Genomic DNA, 21,407 nt, shown 5'->3' with positions numbered 1-21,407 from the left:
CCTCGTGGTGCCTTCAAAGACCCCTCCTGAGGTCATGTAAAACAGAAAGGCCAGCCTTCTCGTCGGAAGGCTTTCCTCCTGTCTCAAATGTGTGCCTCCCGTCTCCTAACATAGTTTATATTTATGGCCATTAACTCCACGACAGGCGTGGAGAGGATGGGCGACCTGAGAAATGAGCAGACATGAGGCCCTGAAGGCAGCACGAGAAGGGGCGTGTGTGGTTTGTGTGACTAGGGTGACAGCTTCACAGATCGGTCCACGCACTCTTCGTGTTCAGTCATCAGTTTGCTGTGTCTGAGGAGGAGGTCTCTGTTTGCTCCAACATGAGGTAAGTCTACCAAACCTTTGATCAATAATCGATCGTTTATCATAAAGTGAACCACCTGAGTGAACTTTAAATCCAGCAGCAGTTTAGTTTAACTGGCGCCCAGATGTACGCAGAGGGATACAGCAGTCCAAGAGTCTGTGGACCTGTGCATGTAACAGGTTTAAGTAGATATTAAGTACATCATTAAGTAGATATTTTATCACTAGCATGTGATTAATATGTGTCATTAAATGAAAACAAACAAATTAAACAAAAACAAATTGTGTGGTCTCATATCCAAAAATATTTAAGAGAACAATATCAAAAATATTCCACAAGGACAAACCTGTGTATCACAACATTAGCTGTCCCCCAGTGTTTGTGTCTCACTCCACATCTAAGGTTTCTTCTGGTTCCTCAGTGTGAGATTCAAACCACATCACTGATTTCATTGATTGATTGATCACACAAACTGAATTTTCTCAAGGAGAGGAGCTGGGAAGTGTGGGTAAACTGGCATGAGAGTTTCTGAGTGAGGATGCTTGGTCATGTGCTGGTCGTAGAAACAGGATCCTCATGACTCTCTTACAGTGAAGATAGCAGCGCTCTGCTCAGCAGGCTGCAGCAGTTGCAGTGTCACTTCACCTGGGATCTGGACGTGCTGGACGTGGACCTGGAAACCCTGAGCACCCGAATAGAGATTGACATAGAGTTTCATCGTAAAGGAGCAGGTTGCTTCTACAGCCTCTTGGCTTATTTCAGGTACAGTTTCTGGAGCTGTCTGATGAAAGAAAAGCTAAAGTGGATTTATTCTGCTCATTCAAATCTCAACACTTTTATTTCTGGGACTCTGCTACAGAAGAGAAGAGCTAACATTAGCCAGAAGGAAGACAGTTTTTCTCACTGAAGTCTGTCTGACCAAAGAGAAATTTGACTGTCAAAGGAAACTGTGGTCAGCATCAGCAGGATTTATATTTGAATGATAGAGAGATAGTTTTGTTTTCAGGATCAGATCCAACCCTGAGCTGTCTTTCTTCTGCTAATGTTACCTATCAGCAGTGTTCCTGCTGCTAACACAGATGAATTTTATTTCATGTAACAACATTGTGTCTGGAGTAGATATGGCTGCTCATGTTCAACTCACTTCATAAGTTAACATTATGAATGAGTAATTACCAGATCGATAGCATAGCAAAGCTACAGCTAGAAGAAAAATTTCAGCTTGCTTTACGTTTACTTCATTATTTCAACCTTAATAGATACACGTGATAGGAAGAGAAAAATTATTGGAGTATTGGACTAAAGTTTCTGATTCTTTAAGAATCTTGATATAAATCTGTTTCCTGAAGCTTGTTTGGACTCTTGTTTTTCTGGTGGAAATGCAGTAATTATCTAACCCTGGAGTCATGAACCTCAGATAAAAACCTTAATTGAGTCAAACTACCAACAAGGTGTAGTTGAACCCTCAAGTCAGTTTCTTGTCAGGTGTTGTAAACACCAGTTATGGAACATCTGTTGATGACCTGTTGGTCCTCAGGTTTCTTCAGGATCAACGAGAGGAAGCGCTGTCACTTTTAAACCAATCAGAGGAGACTATCAGGGAGAGTTACGGTGATGAGAGTGAGAGGAGGCTCGTTGTGACGTATGGAGACATGGCCTGGCTGAAATACCATGATGGAGACTTTGCACAGTCACAAAGCTACTGTCAGAAAGTCGAGGACATACTGGTATGTACACCAATCAGATCAAACATGATGATCACTGCTGTTGAACCTCTGACGCTTCCTTCTCTCTCTGCAGGTGAAGTATCCCACTGGTTCATCAGGAGGTCTCCTTCCAGAGGTGTACGGGGAACAAGGCTGGGCCTATTTTAAGGTGTCAAGGTCTTCTATATCAAAAGCCATCGAGTGTTTTCGTAAAGCACTTGAGGTACAGACTCATGACACAGAGTGGAACATCTGCTACGCCATCGCTCTCTTTTGCAGAGAACAGGTCAGTTTTATGATAAAAACCAAGAGTATTACCTTATATGGATATTTCTCTATAAAGCACCAAATGATAAACTTAAGGCTCCTTCAGTGGCCTCGGTTACTTCAGTGTCAGAATGATTCTTAGAAGTTTCACTGGTTGACTTTTTTTTGATTCAAGGGAAATAAACTGCAGACTAACCAGTTTCTCATCTGCAGTGGTTTTTAGAAAATAAACAGGAAGATGAGGAATCCCAGGCCACCACACAGCTTCGCTTTGCATTGGAGATTAACCCAGATAACGCTGCTCTGCAGTCTATGCTGGCCATGAAGCTGGTGGCCTATAAGAAATACGAAGAGGCTGATGGTTTGGTGAAGAAAGCACTAGAAAATGATCCCGACAACCCTCATGTCATCCGCCAATCAGGAAATTACTTACTTCATCAGGTAAGTCTGCAACCTTGGTCTTATAAATTCTTACTTCTGCTTACTGGGTCTTGGGCCCAGTAGCAGTAGACTAAACCAAAGTCAAGAAATCCATCTGTAGAGACTTCTCAGTTGTCTTCCATTTTCTTTGTTAAAGCTATCTTACAATATTTATAGTATGTCAAGGCACCTGCAGTGTTATATTTTGAAATCCATTCAATGTTAACCACTTGGTGACAGTGGGGAGAAGAGACCTTCAACAGACTCCAACTCTGCCTGACCTGAGGGTAAAGGTACCGGATGATAGAGGTCCAAGATTCTAGTCTGGAAATCTTCCTGGGCCCACCATTCATGCCATTAGCTGTCGTCTTTATGTATCACAAACATTAAATGAAGGTACATTCAACACCCTCTTTAAGGCATCCTCAACCAGCAACAGGACTTCAGCCAGCATTAATACAAACACTGGCATCCCACAGGGTTGCGTCCTCAGTCCCATCCTCTACAGCCTGTGCACCCATGACTGTGTCGCCTCCAACAAACATAACATCATATTGAAGTTCGCGGATGACACTGAAGTGATCATTCGCATCACTTGAGGGATGAAGCGGCTTATAGGAGAGAGGTGGCCGGTCTGGTGTCATGGTGTGAGGACAACAACCTCACCCTCAACACTGATAAGACAAATGAAATGATAGTGGACACGAGGACGAAGAAGAGGCCTTACAAGCCGCCGTTTATCCGGGGGTTTGAAGTGGATTAGCAGCAGCCTCAGTGAGGACCTCACCTGGACACTGAACACCACACAGCTGATCAAGAAGGCTCAGCAGCGGCTGTATTTCCTGAGGAGGTTGAGGAAATTTGGTATGTCGGCCAAGATCCTCAGCAGGTTCTACATCTGCACTGTGGAGAGCACACCGACCAGCTGCATCACTGCATGGTATGGGAGCACTACTGCTATGGACTGCAAACGCCTGCAGAGAGTGATAACAACTGTGGAGAAGATCATCAGAACTGCGCTGCCCTCTCTGCAGAGCATCTACCATCACAGAGTCCAGAAGAGAGCTGCCTCCATCCTCATAGACCCCACACACCCCCAACACGGACTGTTCACACTTCTGCCCTCGAGACAAAGGTTTAGAAGTGTGTAATCCAGACTCAACAACTCCTTCTTCCCCACTGCTATCAGACTCTTGAGTCAATCTATTTTAACAGTAATAATAACTTTTGCACATCAGGCCATCTTGCATATTAAGCTGATAGCTCTTTTTTCTATTTCACACTTAAATTTTGTCTTCATTTATTTATACTATTTGTGTTTTATCTGATCTATTTCTATTTGCATATATTCGCCGGCATCTGTGGACAGCAAAGAAAGAATTTCATTGCACAGAGAAATGCTTTTCTTTGTACATATGACAATAATAATCTCTATTGAATCTTGCAAGATTCTAATAGAGCATCAACAACAGCAGCCAGTCAACAAAGACACTTTATTTAAAGGTTTTAAAACCCTGTCCTTGGTTTCAATATGACCCCCAAAGTTTGGTGTTACTTCATTTTGGGCTCCTGGGAATTTTTAAAATGCCAACCAGCGTGCCATCTCTAGGCATGCTCACTCGTGAACAAGACCCTGAGACGCTTCAATTCCTCCACTTGGAGCAGTAATTTGTCCCTGAATCAGAGTGGGCACTCTAGGGCTGTTCGATATAACGATATATATCGGATGACGATATAAAAACGTCTATCGTTTCATTTTACGCTATCGTTTGTTTCGTGGTGTTGCAAAATAAACTGTTTACGGCAATATTTTTTCATTATTTTGATGGTCACTGTATATTAATTTCCTAAAGTTCTCTCTTTCTCTTATATTTAATATAACCACACTACAGACGGACAAGCACTTGTTTTTATGCGTTGTGGTTAGCAACAACAACGGTAAAACTACCTCGTGTCCGCTTGTTTATTTTCCACATAAACCTTTCACAATAAAGCTCAAGATCCTGTTGAGACTTTTCAAAATAAACTGAATCACGTGAAAGATGCAGAGTATTTACGGATGAGAAGCAAAAAAAGAGACGTCAGGTGCTAAAAAATAAACCTTAGACAAAGAAAACGGCGGCCGTTACAACCTATGTCTAAAAATGTATCGTTTCATGCATCAGTTAAAACACTCGACTCCAGGTACGCGACGCCCAGCTGGAAACACTTCACGCAAGACGAGCTGCCCGAGATTCACAGAATTTACAGAAAATGTTACATTTTTGTGATTTATATCGTTATCGGACGATAGATGTCTTAATATCGGGATATGAGATTTTGGTCATATCGCACAGCCCTAGCGCACTCCACCCTTTTCTGGCTGAGTATAATGGCTTCACACTTGCAGCCACTTCACAATTGGCTGCAAACCGCTCCAGTGCAAGCTGGAGGCCACCACCTGATGAACCATATAGAAGCATATCACCTACAAAAAGCAGAGCGGAAATACTGATCCAGCCCTAACTATATGCTTTAGCAAAAAGGAAAGTTTTAAGTCTAATCTTGAAAGTAGAGATAGTGTCTGTCTCCCGAATCCAAACTGGAAGCTGGTTCCACAGAAGAGGGGCCTGAAAACTGAAGGCTCTGCCTCCCATTCTACTTTTAAATACTCTAGGAACAACAAGTAAGCCTGCAGAGCGAGAGCGAAGTGCTCTAATAGGGTGATATGGTACTACAAGGTCATTAAGATAAGATGGGGCCTGATTATTTAAGACCTTGTATGTGAGGAGCAGGATTTTGAATTCAATTCTGGATTTAACAGGAAGCCAATGAAGGGAAGCCAAAACAGGAGAAATATGCTCTCTCTACTGGAGGCCAAGGTAATGCCATCCAGAGTAAGAATCTAGTTAGAACCATATTTCTTAAAATTAGCCGAGTATAATAACCTCAGCCTTATCTAAATTAAGAAGCAGAAAGTTAAGAGGTCTTTATATCTTTAAGACATGCCTGCAGTTTAACTAATTGGTGTGTGTTATCTGCCTTGATGGATAAATAAGGTTGGGTGTCATCTGCCTAGCAGTGAAAATGTAAGTACTGCCTAAGGGAAGCATGTATGATGTAAACAGAATTGGTCATAACACGGAACCCTCTATTGTTCCAACTTCCATCAACAAATAAAGCTGCTGCCGGCTGAGGTTTTGTACTGTGACACATCTCCAATGAGTGATACTGAGTCCCACTTGAATTTCATATATTTATTTTTAAAACCAAAACTTCTGTTTTCAATCACAACAAATAGCCCATGTTACATGTGAGTAGGACTGAAAGATGATGTGAAATGACGTGCTAACCAGTGTCAGGTGAATAACATGCAATCACCTGATGTGCAGGAAACAAACCACTGCAGTGCATACCTGTAATACCTACAGCGTGCTTTAATCGCTGTAATACACAGTCAGAAATAGGGGTACGGAAGGGGTACATTACTGTGCCCCAAGGTACAAAAATGACATTAATACAGTCTAAGGACAAATATTGGACCTCGGGGTAACTATCTGTACCTTTTTTAGCGTCTGAAACGTACATACATGTTCCTTAATTGTGAAAAGTGCTTATTTGTACCCATTCTTTCAAAAGATAAAGTACAGGTTGATTAAGCTCTGTTTGATTAGAGGTTTTTTTTTTTTATTCTTTTTGACAGTAATTTATTTGCAACTGTATTGATTTAAGCATATATTTTAGTGTTTTTATTTTATTTTTTATTATTTTCATTGCTGTTGTTGTTTTTGTATTCCCTGAACCCCTCTTATTTTTAAGCTGCTTTAAGAACAATGAATTTATTTGAAAGAAAAAAAGTAAAAATGCATTTAAACATTTTTTTAAGAGAGTGTTTTTTTTTAAGTATAACTATTTGGATGAATTGCAAAAAAGCACCCTTATTGAACTCGGAGTGCGAGTTGAGCCCATCCTCACAACATCAAACAAAAAGTAGATGAAGAAACTCAACGAATAGCTGGTGGATTCTAGAACTTTCTGTAAATGCAGCAGGTGCCATTTTGTTTTATCAATGGACGGAGATGGATTACGAACTTGCAAGTCCTGGTGTGCTCTGTTCACTTTCAACCGAGGAACGCTTAACAAAAATACAAGAGTGGGGCTTAGATGTCACCGAAGCTGAAGCTCAGCGTTTCAGAGGTAAGTTTTATTTAAAGAAAAATGTAGCGTGATTACTAATTATTGGTTTAGCCTAGCTTAACGTATATTAGCAATTTAGCTAGTTTCGGCACTCTCTTAGCTCAAATTATGTCTTTTTACAAACGTTTCATGTGTAAAGTTGAGGTCACAGTTCTGAAAAATGAAAAATGTGTACACATAGTATTTGTATAAGTTTGAACTTATATATGTGGTTCAGCCACAGTCTATGGGTTCGGTAACCCCTGCGCAGCGGAACGGCGCGAAATTTGATTCCCTGGTAGCTGAATGCAGTTTACCATTAGTGTATTAATGGTTTAATAAAATCACGTTTTTACATCCATTCCAAGGCCATCAACACACATGGGCGGCTGAATATAACGTTTAAAGGAAATATCTTGACGCCGCACTTGTTTAAAATATAACAAGGGTGTTGCAGCTGGGGTTTGATAGTCGCGTTTTAAGCAATGTGGGAACTTTTTCAGCATGTAATCTGAGCTTGTAATATGGTCCTGCGGGTGTTATAGCTATAAGTAATCGGTCTGAAAGAACAGACGGCAGAAACTGTCGGAAATCTGGAGAAAGGAGTCACCTTAGTAGTGAATATTAACAAATTACAGCATTCTAGTCTTTTTTTTCTTCCAAACTTGAAAGGGCACAAAAGCATGCTCAGACTCTGCTCTCCTATGTCCAGTAGTCCCAAACAAACATCTAAATTTAAAAATGAAAACTTTGCATATCGAGAGGATTCACTCTAAAAATTTGGTTTATTTTATTTAATTTACTGATTTTTTTTAATGAATATTTCTTTGAACTGAAAGAAGTTGTACAAAAGGTTTTAATGTGTGTGATATACGGTTTTTACCCATGTAAAAATGTGGTGATAAATATCCTTACATGGAATTTAGAGTTTGTACTACCATTTATCTTGCAGACAATGAGGTTGATGGTGACACAGTTGACTGCGGTCTTACTGAGACTATGGTTGCATACCTTTTCCAAGGATCCTTCAAAAAGCAGGTTAAATTCAACCAATTTGTGTCAAGGATGAAGGAATCTTCAGTGACGCTGACTCTACAGACTGTCTCTCCAGAAGACTGGCAACCATCTACTTCGTCAACTTCAATAAGGTATTTTCTTATTTATAATGAAGTTAGTATGTCTGAAGCATACATGTTGGCCGTTATGCACTTTTAGGATTTAGTTAATATGATCATTGTTTCTACCATATGTATTGTTACTGTAGTGTTTTATACTTCAATTCATGCAATAAAAACAAACACTTAACTGTTTTCACAGCAATGAAAATACTTTGAGACTGCCAGCCTCTTTTGAAATTCCAAGATTTCCCAAAAATCTGCAACTAAAACTGGACAACAAAGAACCGTGCCATAAAAATCCAAGGGACAGACACACAATAATCAGAGTTCTATATGAAGCTGTGGCACAGTATACTATGTAAGTTAATAAGGGTAATGTTAGCTTGTTGCTTTAGAAAAAGCTGAATCTGTCATATTGAAAATAAACGCTACATTACTAAGAAACAATAACTGACACTTGATAAAGTTTGTTTGTCAGCAGTTGCTCTAACACTTATGTTTCTTCTGATATTACAGGTATCCCACAAATTCTGAATATGTGCAAGCTGTGAAGACGCTGGTAATGAAGTATCCTTTCCTCAAGGATCGTGAGGGAAATGGTTATGTAAGTTAAATTTAAAATTTGCATAAGGTTCCTTCAAGATTACAAAGTAAAAGTGAAGCTTTTTTCGATCTTGTTTTATTAGTAAGACAATCTGTAGCCTCTCAGTAGGTTTGTATGAAGTATGTTTACTGATTCTTTGTTGGGTGTATTTTGTATAGATTGTTTTTACAGTAACTTATGTTTCTGTTCAACAAGCACACATGGCATATGTCTTTGAGATGTAAATTCAAATCAGAGCGGGCACCACTAGTCGACAGTGAGGCGTTGTAAGGAGAAGTTTGGTTCTATGAGGAGAGGGCAGCCTAATAAATGTCAACGAACAAGTCAGAGAAATGTTTGTCAGGTTGGTGTGAGGGACATCTTGAGCTATAAAATGTTCTTGCATCTGTTATTACATCTAAAACTAAGGATTAGGGATGCAACTGTACCCCTTTTTTCAAACCGAAACAATACCAATACTTGGATTAGAGCACTTGCTAATGCAAAGTACCAGTGCTAATACTTCTACCTCACAAAAAATTATTAATTGGAAGGCGCTAAAAGAGGGTGAACTAGATTTAAAAAAACAAAAAACATTTTAAATATGACTCCAAAACTAAAATTTCAAGTTAACAATTAAGATTTTATGTGAAATTATTTCAGAGTTTCCATATTTTAAATATTGGTTCATGGTATCGGTTAACTTTAACCGATACGAGTTCTTTGTGATGCACAGATCGTGTCAGCTCTAATTGTATATTTAGTCTTATGTTGGGTTTCTAATCTGTTTTGACTTTCTCTTCTCACTCTTGCTTTCTTTCAAGGGACCATGCGTCCAAGGAGAGGATTTATTATCCATAGACGCCCACTTAAAGGTCTTACAGTGCCAATATCAGAAGATGCAACCAGATACCATGGTGGTTCATAACCGTATGCAGCAAACGTTTGCTTGGTGGCAAAAAGAAATTGCAGATGGTATGCCTGTGGAGGATGTGTTGAAGAAGTACCCCTTCTTAGGGATGCCTACTGGTGTAAGTCAGAAAGCTGAATTGAACTTGGAAATAGCTTTCACATTTAACATGTTTATAGTAGTAAATTTTATTTGCCCTTGACCTTGCTTTCTTCATCTGTCCCTCTTTCCTTTTTTTGTATGTTCATGTAACTTCTTACAGTATTGTTGTTAAATTCTATAAAAAAAATAATTATGCAGCACCATACATAATTAATATCAACTTTAGATTATTTCATTTTCATACACTGTTATTTTGTACTGAAAATGAATTTTTTACTTGTAGCTGTGCAACGAACTCGGGTGGATCCAACCAACAACGGGTAATGTAAGCCAGCGATTTCGTGAAGGGCTCTCATGTGTTGCAGCAAAGGTGATTGACCTTACACGAGGGAAAACCCCACTCTACCAGCTCTACCTTGATGCAAGAGAAGAGGCTCTCACTGATGACCTACCAGGTATTTGCTTTTTTTTTTAACTTCAAGGCTTCCATTTTATATAATTTTTATAGGTAACTGGAAATGCCAGATAAAATGCATGGGTGATCTTGTGGGGGGTTTTTTTGTTTTGTTTTTTGTTTTGGCAGATCTTGACACAAGGGCTGCACTTTTATTCCTGCCATACGTCTTCAAGGAGAAACTGGATCTCTTTGTCATACTTGGAGAGGTGTGTGTATTAAAATATTTAGTCTATATAAAAGGAAAACAAATGTATCTTTTGTTAAGAGACTAAGATATTGCTTTCCTCTACCTTCTCTTTTGACTTCAAAGGTTCATCCTAAAACCCCCTATCCAACTGTTCAGCTACTTCATGAAGACTGGAAACCAGTGTTCTCCAGAAGCGCTCCAAACATTGTGAAGTTGGATGGCAGTGAAGTGTGCAGAACCTCGTGTATTTTTGAAGGAATCATCTCTTCTTTCTGCTTGTATTTTGTCTTCAACCTTGCTTACCCAAAACATCTGAAGAACACCCTGATTTTTCTCCAAAAGTACATTGTGAAAATAGATGAGGGTGAGGACCGGCCTCTGCCAATCACAGTCACCAGTACAGTTATCAGAGAGACTTCAGAGTGTTGGTATTGTTGGATCAGCATCTCAAAAGTGGTGCCTGTTCAGATTGCTGCCATTTCTGATGGCAGACCGTGTGCCACCTAATTGTAAATATTGGCATGTTTTTCTTCTATGTCGTGAAATAACAGAGATTGTAATGGCTAAAAAAGTGCGAAAAGAGAATATTTTATTGTTGAAGTTGCTTGTCCATGAGTTTCTCACAAAACTGAAAAGTGTATTTGGGGATGTAATTACACTGATTGAAATGTTCGGCCCTCTACGTTTGTTATGGTGTATGAGATTTGAAAGTAAGCACCAGTATTTCAAAACGTTGTCCCGCAATTGTAGAACTTTTATGAACATTGCTACAACTTTGAGCAACAGACATCAGTTCAGACAGTGCTGGGAGTTTTCTAACAAAAGTTTACTTGGTGAATTTGAAAATGTTTTTGGAAAAAGTGTGACTACACCATTTTTGTCATTACCACTGGAACTGCAACAAGCACTGACAGTCTATTGTGGCTTTTCTGAAGTTGATAGTGCTAAGAAAGCTTTCCAGCGTGTGTCAGAAGTAATTGTGAACAGTGTCAAATACTGTGTAAGAGATGTGTTTGTCATTGATGTACTGCATTCAGAGAAGATTCCTCTGTTCTGGCAAATTAAGTACATATTTAATATTGACACAATGTGGGTCTTTTGTGGAAAAATTCTCATTCCTCTGTTATATGACAACCATTTTCATTCATACAGTGTTAGAGTTGATAGTGAATGGATGTTGCTAAAACCTGGACAGGAAATTGATGTTGCAGCTTATGACACATACTCTGTTGATAACAGTTTGTATGTAACAGTTAAGCAATGTATTTAAGAAGGTAATAAATGTGACAAGTATTTTTGACTTTGTATCTTCAATTTTTCAAATCTTGAGAGGAAAAATATAGGAAATCTGTGTGTAGATACTGAACCTTTAGAAAGACATTTTTGTACTCCTTTTAAGGGTTCTTTTTTTGTACTTTATACTAAGGGTACAACTTTGCCCTTTAAAGTACAGGTTTGACGTGTAAAAGGTACAAATTACAAGGGTACAAATCAGTACCCACAGTTTAGGGTACAGAACGGTACCTTAGAGGGTACCACCCCAGTGACAAGACATTGTACCCCTATAGGTACATTTCTGTACTTTAATTTCTGAGTGTGTAGGATATTATGGTCAACAGTATCGAACACTGTACTGAGTCTAGCAGGACAAGCACAGAGATGAGTCCACTGTCAGAGGCCATAAGAAGATCATTGCACCACCTGGTTAATCTTTGCCTGTCTGAAAGGACTGTGACCTCTGAGCTAGGAGTCTGGGTTTGTCTGAGGGATTCCATTTGTCTTTTTTTTCCCTTTCCCTCCTTGTTCCCGGACATGTTTTTTTTCTTTTTTGTGGACTTTCATGTATTGATATAAGTTGCTGGTGTGCACAGGAGAGAATTTCCTTCCAATATTCATCACTTTTCCAGTGTTTGCATTTATAGCTGTTAAGAGAGTTTGAACCATTCTTCTGTTTTTATTCTTTTTTTAACCTCTGTCACAGGGGAATATTGTATAATGTGATCAGCTATATGAAATGTATCTTTTTATTTTATCATTAAGCACATGTCTATGTGACTTTTCACCTAGTAACTTGTGTGCAGCTACTAACCGCTTCCTGTCTTCAGAGAACATTTACAGGGAGTGCAGAATTATTAGGCAAGTTGTATTTTTGAGGAATAATTTTATTATTGAACAACAACCATGTTCTCAATGAACCCAAAAAACTCATTAATATCAAAGCTGAATGTTTTTGGAAGTAGTTTTTAGTTTGTTTTTAGTTTTAGCTATTTTAGGGGGATATCTGTGTGTGCAGGTGACTATTACTGTGCATAATTATTAGGCAACTTAACAAAAAACAAATATATACCCATTTCAATTATTTATTTTTACCAGTGAAACCAATATAACATCTCCACATTCACAAATATACATTTCTGACATTCAAAAACAAAACAAAAACAAATCAGCGACCAATATAGCCACCTTTCTTTGCAAGGACACTCAAAAGCCTGCCATCCATGGATTCTGTCAGTGTTTTGATCTGTTCACCATCAACATTGCGTGCAGCAGCAACCACAGCCTCCCAGACACTGTTCAGAGAGGTGTACTGTTTTCCCTCCTTGTAAATCTCACATTTGATGATGGACCACAGGTTCTCAATGGGGTTCAGATCAGGTGAACAAGGAGGCCATGTCATTAGTTTTTCTTCTTTTATACCCTTTCTTGCCAGCCACGCTGTGGAGTACTTGGACGCGTGTGATGGAGCATTGTCCTGCATGAAAATCATGTTTTTCTTGAAGGATGCAGACTTCTTCCTGTACCACTGCTTGAAGAAGGTGTCTTCCAGAAACTGGCAGTAGGACTGGGAGTTGAGCTTGACTCCATCCTCAACCCGAAAAGGCCCCACAAGCTCATCTTTGATGATACCAGCCCAAACCAGTACTCCACCTCCACCTTGCTGGCGTCTGAGTGGGACTGGAGCTCTCTGCCCTTTACCAATCCAGCCACGGGCCCATCAAGACTCACTCTCATTTCATCAGTCCATAAAACCTTAGAAAAATCAGTCTTGAGATATTTCTTGGCCCAGTCTTGACGTTTCAGCTTGTGTGTCTTGTTCAGTGGTGGTCGTCTTTCAGCCTTTCTTACCTTGGCCATGTCTCTGAGTATTGCACACCTTGTGCTTTTGGGCACTCCAGTGATGTTGCAGCTCTGAAATATGGCCAAACTGGTGGCAAGTGGCATCTTGGCAGCTGCACGCTTGACTTTTCTCAGTTCATGGGCAGTTATTTTGCGCCTTGGTTTTTCCACACGCTTCTTGCGACCCTGTTGACTATTTTGAATGAAACGCTTGATTGTTCGATGATCACGCTTCAGAAGCTTTGCAATTTTAAGACTGCTGCATCCCTCTGCAAGATATCTCACTATTTTTGACTTTTCTGAGCCTGTCAAGTCCTTCTTTTGACCCATTTTGCCAAAGGAAAGGAAGTTGCCTAATAATTATGCACACCTGATATAGGGTGTTGATGTCATTAGACCACACCCCTTCTCATTACAGAGATGCACATCACCTAATATGCTTAATTGGTAGTAGGCTTTCGAGCCTATACAGCTTGGAGTAAGACAACATGCATGAAGAGGATGATGTGGACAAAATACTCATTTGCCTAATAATTCTGCACTCCCTGTAGATATAGAGAAGTGAAACCTCAGCTCTTTTACAAGAACATACAGATGTAGAAAAGGGAAAAAACCCGCTGCTCTGAATGACATTGTTATCTTTGCACACACACACACACACACACACACACACACACACACACCTTGTATAAACTAGAAAGCGAAAATTTCTGAAGAAATTTTAAGTGTGCCTATGCCTCTGCTAATCAGTGTAGTTTGCCATTGATACGGCTGCTTAGGGCAAAACTCAGAAGAGCAGCCATTCTCCACCATGAACTATGGTAAAAACAAACACCGCTCACGCTTCACAGATGACAGCTTACAGTTTTGTGTAAAGATGAGGTGACTTCGTACAGCCCCGATTTGCAGACGCTGTGCACACAGGTTCATGAGCAGAAGTCCCATTGTACCACGGCAGACCCGACAATGTTTGCATGAACACGCTTTGAAGCATTACACTATGGACAACTTTTCACACATGGTTGGTGTACCCACACAGCCAGCTGTAGCTTTTCAACTCACAGCCCGACACACGCCCAAAAAACAGCCGAGAGAGCACAGACTTTACGCCCGTGGGTCCACCTCCCCTGCAGCGGCACTGCAGACCACGCCCCGCCACACACATCAAACACGTAAAATAAATATTTATGCACTTTTGCATTCACTTTTTGTTTTTTGTTATTTTTACAGAGTGTTCTGAATGATGAACAATGGTCTACAGCCAATCTTGTGTATTATTATACAAACTTTGGTTGTAAGATTCAGATAACTATTTAATAAAAGCTAAATATTTTATATGAGAGTAAGAAATAAAAGTATAACTTTCTGTCCACCTTTCTCTGTTAATGCCCTACCTGGCCCCCTGGCAAAAGCTTTGCTAGATCCGCCCCTGCACAGTTACCAGCTGTCAGCTACACAAAAAAGGAGCTTGCTGTTTATTTGTCTCTCAGAAACAGTTCATAACTTCCCTTCAACTCATTCATGTCACCTAAAGGGTAAACCTGTTTCTCCATCACCAGTTCAGCTCTGATGATTCAGTAAGGACATCTGGTTTGGACCAGCGTTTTTACAGCTGTGGCTCCAGCAAACATCAGCTGATACTAGAAATTAAAAGCAAATGAATTCTAACAACAGCTGATCAAGCTTAAACGTGCAGCTGTTGTTTAGCACGATAAACAAACAAGAGAGAAAAGCCGATCATTGATCAGTTTCATGACTGAAGTTTCAACAGGCGAGAGAATGACAGGGGAGGCTTCGTAATGACAGAATAAATCGTAATATTTTCTCTGAATGTGGGACGATTCCGTTTGTACGGCAACTCTATGAACTAACCCTTATGAATAAAATAAAGTTCAACGTCAGTAACTTAGCGCACACACAGCTGTAAAGGAACTCCTGTCGTGCTAGCTAGCACGCAGCACGATTGTAAAAGGTCAGCACAACGAAAATAAACTACACCTAAACTCGGTTTATATCTGACCCAAATAGAGTGCAGTTTACAACTTCTTACCTGAAATTCAGTTCACCTCACGCTCCTGCCTTTGGTTTCCCTGATCCACGATTGAGCTCCGCATGTCCTTTCTGTCATACACCGGTGGATAGCTGCCCTCGGTTGTAGCTCCGCGTTATAGCACCACCAAACAACTCAGTTATTTTTTCCACATCCAGCTGTAACTCCGATTCTGTGCAAGCATTTGCGAGAGACCGGGGAGGTGAAACGAGAGAGAGTCCCCTCGCTGTCTATTTTCAGCCAAGTGCGGCAGCTAGCTAGGTAGCCGGCTAGCTGTCAGGCAGGACCGACGTTGTCAGAGCACTGTCGCTAATATGGGATGTCTTGATAAAACGAGCAGATATTTGAAGTTTACACACCTACATTCTCGCCTGAAAATATCTTAAAAGTTGATTTTGTGACCTAGAAACACTAATAAGAGACATAAAAGGAAGTGGTGGCCGCCATTGTTTACTCTGTAGAGGCGTGCTATGAATTGTGGGATATGGAGTTTTCCACCAAGCATTACACCCTTTCGGCTGTACTACTCCGGGTATACCACTAGAGAGAGCCAACACACCACAAATGAAGTCTGTTTCTATGGCGCCAAAAGAAGAATCTTTCTAAATTTGCACTAAAATCTAAATATTTCAAAAACTATAAAAGTCATAAACACCAAAAGTCATACCATACTACTCCAGCTCCAGCCGCACAAAATGATCTAACATATGTAACCCTTGTGTCAAAACTGTCCGGCAGATAACCGCGGGGAAATTTTCACTAAAATATTAATATTTAAAAAACTATAAAAGTCATAAACACCAAAAGTCATACCATACTACTCCACCTCCAGCCGCACAAAATGATCTAACATATGTAACCCTTGTGTCAAAACTGTCCGGCAGATAACCGCGGGGAAATTTTCACTAAAATATTAATATTTAAAAAACTATAAAAGTCATAAACACCAAAAGTCATAGCACACCATTCCAGATCCACACAAAAATGAGGTAACATATATGAAGCTTGTCTCAAAACTGCGGGGCGAGTTTCGCTGCAAAATTTCAGGCAGAAACTGAAGAATAATAATAATAAATCCGACGAATACTAATAAGTGTGCCTCTTGGCATAGGCACACTTAATAAAGGACGCAGATCCTGTGTTTCATGACTGCCCTCGCGAGTTAAAGAAAATCTGCAGTGTTTGTGTGTTTTCTAACTCAGGTGTCTCAGCTGAACAAAGAACGGCAGGGTGATTTAAAGAAATCCCCTGTCAACCTCAAAGTTTTCTGAATATATTTGTATCTGATTGGTGTTTTTTAATGTGTTTCAGAGTCGACTGGATGAGGCTATTGATGTGTTTAAACGAGGCCTAAGAAGAGGCAAACAATTATCTTCCTTCACCTACCAGCTGGCTCTGTGCTACAAGCAGAAGAAAATTGCTGAACAGTGCCGCAGGCCCTGCAGCAACAGAGGTACACAGAAATATACTGCATGTTATCTTTTAATAAACACCACTCAAATCATCCTTTAATGCTCCACAGAAGAGGTGCGTAAGTGGAGGCGTATTTGTATCAGTCACCTTGAAGATGCTGTGAAGATGAAGCCATCCTTTGTCCGGGCGTGGGCTGAACTGGCACTGCTGTATGCAGAGGAAGGGGATATGAGCAGGTACTCATCTAAACAAAGATGCAGGGTTTCCTTCTTTCTTTCCTCTGGCTGTAAATTCCTCATCATCTCTTTGTTTCTCAGGGCTGAGGAGACTTTCCAACACTGCTTGGAGGAGTTACCAGAGGTGGAGGAGGAAAAGGTTTGTCAGATTATCCATCAGTGCTACGGTGACTTTCATCATTACCACACAAAAAATGAGGCTCAAGCCATCGCTCACTATACCAAGGTAAGTTTCTAGGTGCCAGACTCTGATTGGTCCTCACTGAAGAAAAATGAAGGTGACAGGTAGCTGATTCATCAGAGGGCAAATTATACCAAGGTGAGGCAGCTGATGTCCAGTGTTAGACATGCAGCTGCCTCTTAATGTTCCACATTTCAACCCAGGAATAACAATGAAAGAAGAAAACTAACAGGCCTTGTTTGGAGGGTGGAGGTGTCAGGGCAGTAATGTGAAACATTTTACCGCTCACATCTACCACATGAACTTAGTATGGATGGATTTATCTTCCTGATAGTTTTCTGCTGTTTTCTCTCTGCAGGGGCTGCTGATACCACTGAAAAAATATGAGTGGAGACAGTGTGCTAAGGTGAGCACTAGAGACATAACAAAGGTTACATATACACTGCCTGTCCAAAAAAAAGTCACCACCCCCCAAAAAATAAATAAAGGTCACACTAATATTTTGTTGGGCCGCCTTTAGCTTTGATTACAGTACGCATTCGCTGTGGCATTGTTTCGATAAGCTTCTGCAGTGTCACAAGATTTATTTTCATCCAGTGTTGTATTAATTTGTCACCAGTAACTTGCATTGATGATGGTAGAGTCTGACTGCTGCGCAAAGCCTTCGCCAGCACATCCCAAAGATTCTCAGTGGGGTTGAGGTCTGGACTCTGTGGTGGCCAATCCACGTGTAAAAATGATGCCTCATAGTGCCAGAACCACTCTTTCACAATTTGAGCCTGATGAATCCTGGCATTGTCATCTTGGAATATGCCCAACCCACTGATGGAATAACCTGGTCATTATAGATGTCATCTGTCCCACTTTGGATGGAGCACCTGCCATACCAAACCAAAACATGACAATCCAGAGTTCCAGTCTTACATGCCTCTTACACCCTTCTCTCCTCCTGTTGTCCCCCAAAACCCCATCCCCCTTTTTAAGCTGGTAATCAGGCCCCGTCTTATCTGAAAAACATTATAATACCATATCACCCCATTAGAGCACTTCGATCTCAGACTGTGGGCTTAGTTGTGGTACTTACAGTATTTAAAAGTAGAATGGGAGGTAGATCCTTTAGCTTTAGAGTTAACATTTTAAAATGTTGCCTTTTCATTAACGCGTAATGGCCATCACTTTTTCTCCCACTGAAAACGTTACGTCCAGATGAACAGAATCTACTTCTTTGGAACATAAATGAATATTTCATTGTTCCTCTTTTTTTTCCTGCAGAAACTGAAGCAGATCGCTGACAGACGTCTGGCAAAGAATCGGGGTGATGGTGAAGCTCTCGCTCTGCTGGGTCAGGTGGCCAGAGCTGAGGGCGACAGCAAGAAAGCTGCTTTTTTTTATGAGAAAGCTCTGAACTGTGACAAGGACAATGAAGAGTACCTGTCTGCTCTGTGCGAGCTGCGCCTGGAGCTGCAGTGATCATCCTCTGACTAATCATTATCACTGCAAAAACTGGCTATAACTAATTTTTCCAATCTTATATCAAGCCAAAAGTATTTTTGATCTTATATGTGCAGTTGATACACTCAGAAAGAGCAAAATATAATTAATCTTGCGTCTTGTATGTTATCTTATAAATAATTATTTTATCTCTTAGTTTTTAAATTTAGTCATTTATAGCGCTTGTTATCGTCACTGATTTCTAGAATCAATTTAATTCCAATTAACCAGGTCCTGATTTGATTTGATTTGATTCAGTTTTGCCTCAGACAGTCAGAAATATTATATTTCTGATCATTTATCAGTACTGACATTTGTGAGACTTCATTAGAGGTGTGAGCATCCCTTTGTGTCAAAGTAACTGAGAATATAACACAGAAAAACATGAAGGAGAGTTTCCAGGCCTGGCTTTTTATAGCAGATAACCTTAAAAATATTCAGCAGAAGAACTGAAGAAAATCAACATATGAACATTACCTGGTGCTACTCAAGATGTTACAGAGATTTTATTAGAGACACGGCTAAGCGTTTTGCAATTTGACATTGTTTTAAAAAGTTTACATTTCTTCGGTATTGAACAGCAGAAATTAGGCTTTCTTGTCTGAGGTCATTTAAAAAAAACAGCGGCCGACAACACTGCACACAAGGGTGGCCTGGTGCGTAATAAGCAAGCAAATAATGCAGAAAACAGAGATTTGAGATGGGAAACTGTTCTTGAAGTCCACTGAGAGAGAGAGATGTGCAGATTTTATCATGATGGAAGCAAAACAGCAAAAGTCAGAGGGAATTCATGACGATGTTTATCAAACGTGAAGCGTAGTTTCGATCTTCTTTTGCTGCTGGTTCAGTCAGTTTTGGTTGAGAGAGAAAAAACCTGAAGCTTCAGAGTCTGTGAGCTGTCAGCTTCAGCACCAATGCCGTGTCCGTGTACGTGCCGTCGGGTGAGAAAGCCAAATCTGACGTCTCAGATTCTGATGCGTCGCATCCGCACTTTGTGTTTAGGTCTTAGTGCAGAATCTGTTTGCTGTTTTAGCTGTTTGGTGGTTGTTGAAATAGTTTTGTGAGCTTTAACCTGATATTCTGCTGTTTCTGGCAAAATGCATTTATATTCATTGTGAAACCTTGTTAGTTACTAACAATTCCCACAATCAGACTTTTGTTGCACACACACTAACACAATCAGCATGGCTGCCCAGTGGCATTGCAGGTGCGAATGCTTGTCGGTCCCTCTGTGTAGCACCCCGCCTCTCGCCTTATGGCAGCTGGAATAAAACCTGAACTGGAAAAGCATTTGGGCAGAACGTCCTTTCTGTCCAGGGTGGCCATCTGTGGAACAGTCTTCCTCAACCCATCAGAGAATGCTCGACATTCAATTTGTTTAAGCCACAGGTTAAAAACTGGTTATGGACAAATCAAGTGTGTGATCATGTATAAGTTGTATAGTTTTAATGTTTTATTTGGGAACAGAATGGTATCTATGTGTGAGTTTGGTGATGGAGTTTTTTATTATGAATGAATTATGAATTTTCTATGAATTATTATGTCTATTTTTTTATGTTTATGGACAACAGATGGAAATTAGCCCTCGGCTATATTCTGGTATGTTTACATTCATGTAATTTATTTACATTTATGTTCATTAACATGCACTGTCCTAAATAAATAAATTAAATTAAATTAAAAGCAGAGGATGGATGGACACTGAAACACTTTTAAATTACTATTTCTTACTTCAGTTTCATGTGATCAATGCTCAAATAAAGGTTGTTGTATATTGTACTATGTGCTTTAATTCATTTAGTGTAAATGCTTTGTCTTGGTTTAATATAAGAAAATCCTTTAATAAAATTCTTGCTCAGTTTAACTTGAATTTTTCATATTTTCTTTTAATTGTTTTTCTGCTGTTCAGTTTAGTCCTGTTGCTGTGTCCATGTATCATCTTGACATAATTGTAGTCGGAGCAGATTTCCATTGAAATTGCTGACTGACAAGATTTTTTTATCCGTGCCTGGTTTTTATCTGGAGGAAAAGTGTTCCCTGATTGTTCCTGTTTTACTCTGTCAGCATGACTCAGCCTCCTTCCCTTTCAGTCAGAGGTTAGCCACTTTCAGTGAAATGTGGAAAACACAGATAAAACAGGAAAGACAATAAAATGGAAGAAGGGAAATATTTGTGGTTCTCATCTCAGTCTACAAGGACTAGATTGATTATAATGTAGAGGACAGAGTGTGTACAGTGACACAGTCATAAAGATAAATGGAACTACTTGTTCTGCAAGTCTTTTATATGTCAGCCCTTCATAACTCCTGTTGACTGCAGGCTGTTTACCAGTATAAGTAAAGATATTAGGCATAAAAACACAGAAACCTGCAACACATCATTATTGTGTTATTGTACACAAACAGGAATCCATATACAACACTGAACACAAGCAAGAACAACATTGTATTAACCACAAAATTACTGAGATTTTTACTTCTGATTCACAGCTGTAAAGTAACTCTACACAACGCTCCTCTTTCTCTTTTCGTTTCTTCTGCACAGATATAATTATACAGGCTACAGGTCGTCTAACTATCAGGGTCCAACAAAACAATGGGTACCCATCATATTCGTACTTGTATTCAGAAGTTTTATTTTTCTCTCTTTGTCAGACTTCAGAAACTGTGAAAACTAAAGAAAACAACAAAGGTTAACCACGCACTGA

At 39.9% G+C, this 21,407-nt stretch overlaps 2 protein-coding genes across 5 annotated transcripts; both read left to right on the top strand.

Annotated features, from left to right (window-relative positions):
- The first annotated feature begins 151 nt into the window (after window positions 1-151).
- Window positions 152-20,564, top strand: LOC102079419 (interferon-induced protein with tetratricopeptide repeats 1). Of its 2 annotated transcripts, none has more exons than XM_019356967.2 (10): window positions 152-328; window positions 899-1,069; window positions 1,845-2,034; window positions 2,108-2,299; window positions 2,494-2,721; window positions 16,691-16,832; window positions 16,905-17,028; window positions 17,110-17,254; window positions 17,568-17,615; window positions 18,482-20,564. In XM_019356967.2, the coding sequence occupies exons 1-10, from the start codon at window positions 324-326 to the stop codon at window positions 18,677-18,679; spliced, it is 1,443 nt and encodes a 480-aa protein (XP_019212512.1). In that variant the 5' UTR covers window positions 152-323; the 3' UTR covers window positions 18,680-20,564. The 2 variants fall into 2 exon arrangements, with proteins under 2 accessions (XP_019212512.1, XP_019212511.1); XM_019356966.2 differs by having other exon boundaries at window positions 16,902-17,028.
- On the top strand, window positions 6,400-11,512 carry LOC102082842 (sterile alpha motif domain-containing protein 3). Of its 3 annotated transcripts, XM_025905773.1 has the most exons (9): window positions 6,921-7,075; window positions 7,691-7,716; window positions 7,808-8,003; window positions 8,173-8,331; window positions 8,490-8,577; window positions 9,381-9,587; window positions 9,852-10,023; window positions 10,152-10,231; window positions 10,336-11,512. In XM_025905773.1, the coding sequence occupies exons 3-9, from the start codon at window positions 7,855-7,857 to the stop codon at window positions 10,717-10,719; spliced, it is 1,239 nt and encodes a 412-aa protein (XP_025761558.1). In that variant the 5' UTR covers window positions 6,921-7,075; window positions 7,691-7,716; window positions 7,808-7,854; the 3' UTR covers window positions 10,720-11,512. The 3 variants fall into 3 exon arrangements, with proteins under 3 accessions (XP_025761557.1, XP_019212513.1, XP_025761558.1); XM_025905772.1 differs by lacking the exons at window positions 6,921-7,075; window positions 7,691-7,716 and adding an exon at window positions 6,400-6,783; XM_019356968.2 differs by lacking the exons at window positions 6,921-7,075; window positions 7,691-7,716 and adding an exon at window positions 6,400-6,876.
- Window positions 20,565-21,407: the final 843 nt, after the last annotated feature.

Source organism: Oreochromis niloticus, linkage group LG3, assembly GCF_001858045.2.
Source record: "Oreochromis niloticus isolate F11D_XX linkage group LG3, O_niloticus_UMD_NMBU, whole genome shotgun sequence".
In the NCBI taxonomy this organism is placed as follows: Eukaryota; Metazoa; Chordata; class Actinopteri; order Cichliformes; family Cichlidae; genus Oreochromis; species Oreochromis niloticus.
This window is presented reverse-complemented; position numbering and strand designations above follow the sequence as displayed.

What these genes read in the sequence shown, in the direction of transcription:
- LOC102079419 (XM_019356966.2), top strand. An exon ending in GAAATTACTTACTTCATCAG is followed by an intron (nt 2,722 to 16,690) that starts GTAAGTCTGCAA and finishes AATGTGTTTCAG; the next exon opens with AGTCGACTGGATGAGGCTAT. An exon ending in AGTGGAGACAGTGTGCTAAG is followed by an intron (nt 17,616 to 18,481) that starts GTGAGCACTAGA and finishes TTTTTCCTGCAG; the next exon opens with AAACTGAAGCAGATCGCTGA.
- LOC102082842 (XM_019356968.2), top strand. Translation starts at nt 6,759, where the DNA reads ATGGATTACGAACTTGCAAGTCCTGGTGTGCTCTGTTCACTTTCAACC. An exon ending in TGAAGCTCAGCGTTTCAGAG is followed by an intron (nt 6,877 to 7,807) that starts GTAAGTTTTATT and finishes TTTATCTTGCAG; the next exon opens with ACAATGAGGTTGATGGTGAC. An exon ending in ATCGTGAGGGAAATGGTTAT is followed by an intron (nt 8,578 to 9,380) that starts GTAAGTTAAATT and finishes CTTTCTTTCAAG; the next exon opens with GGACCATGCGTCCAAGGAGA.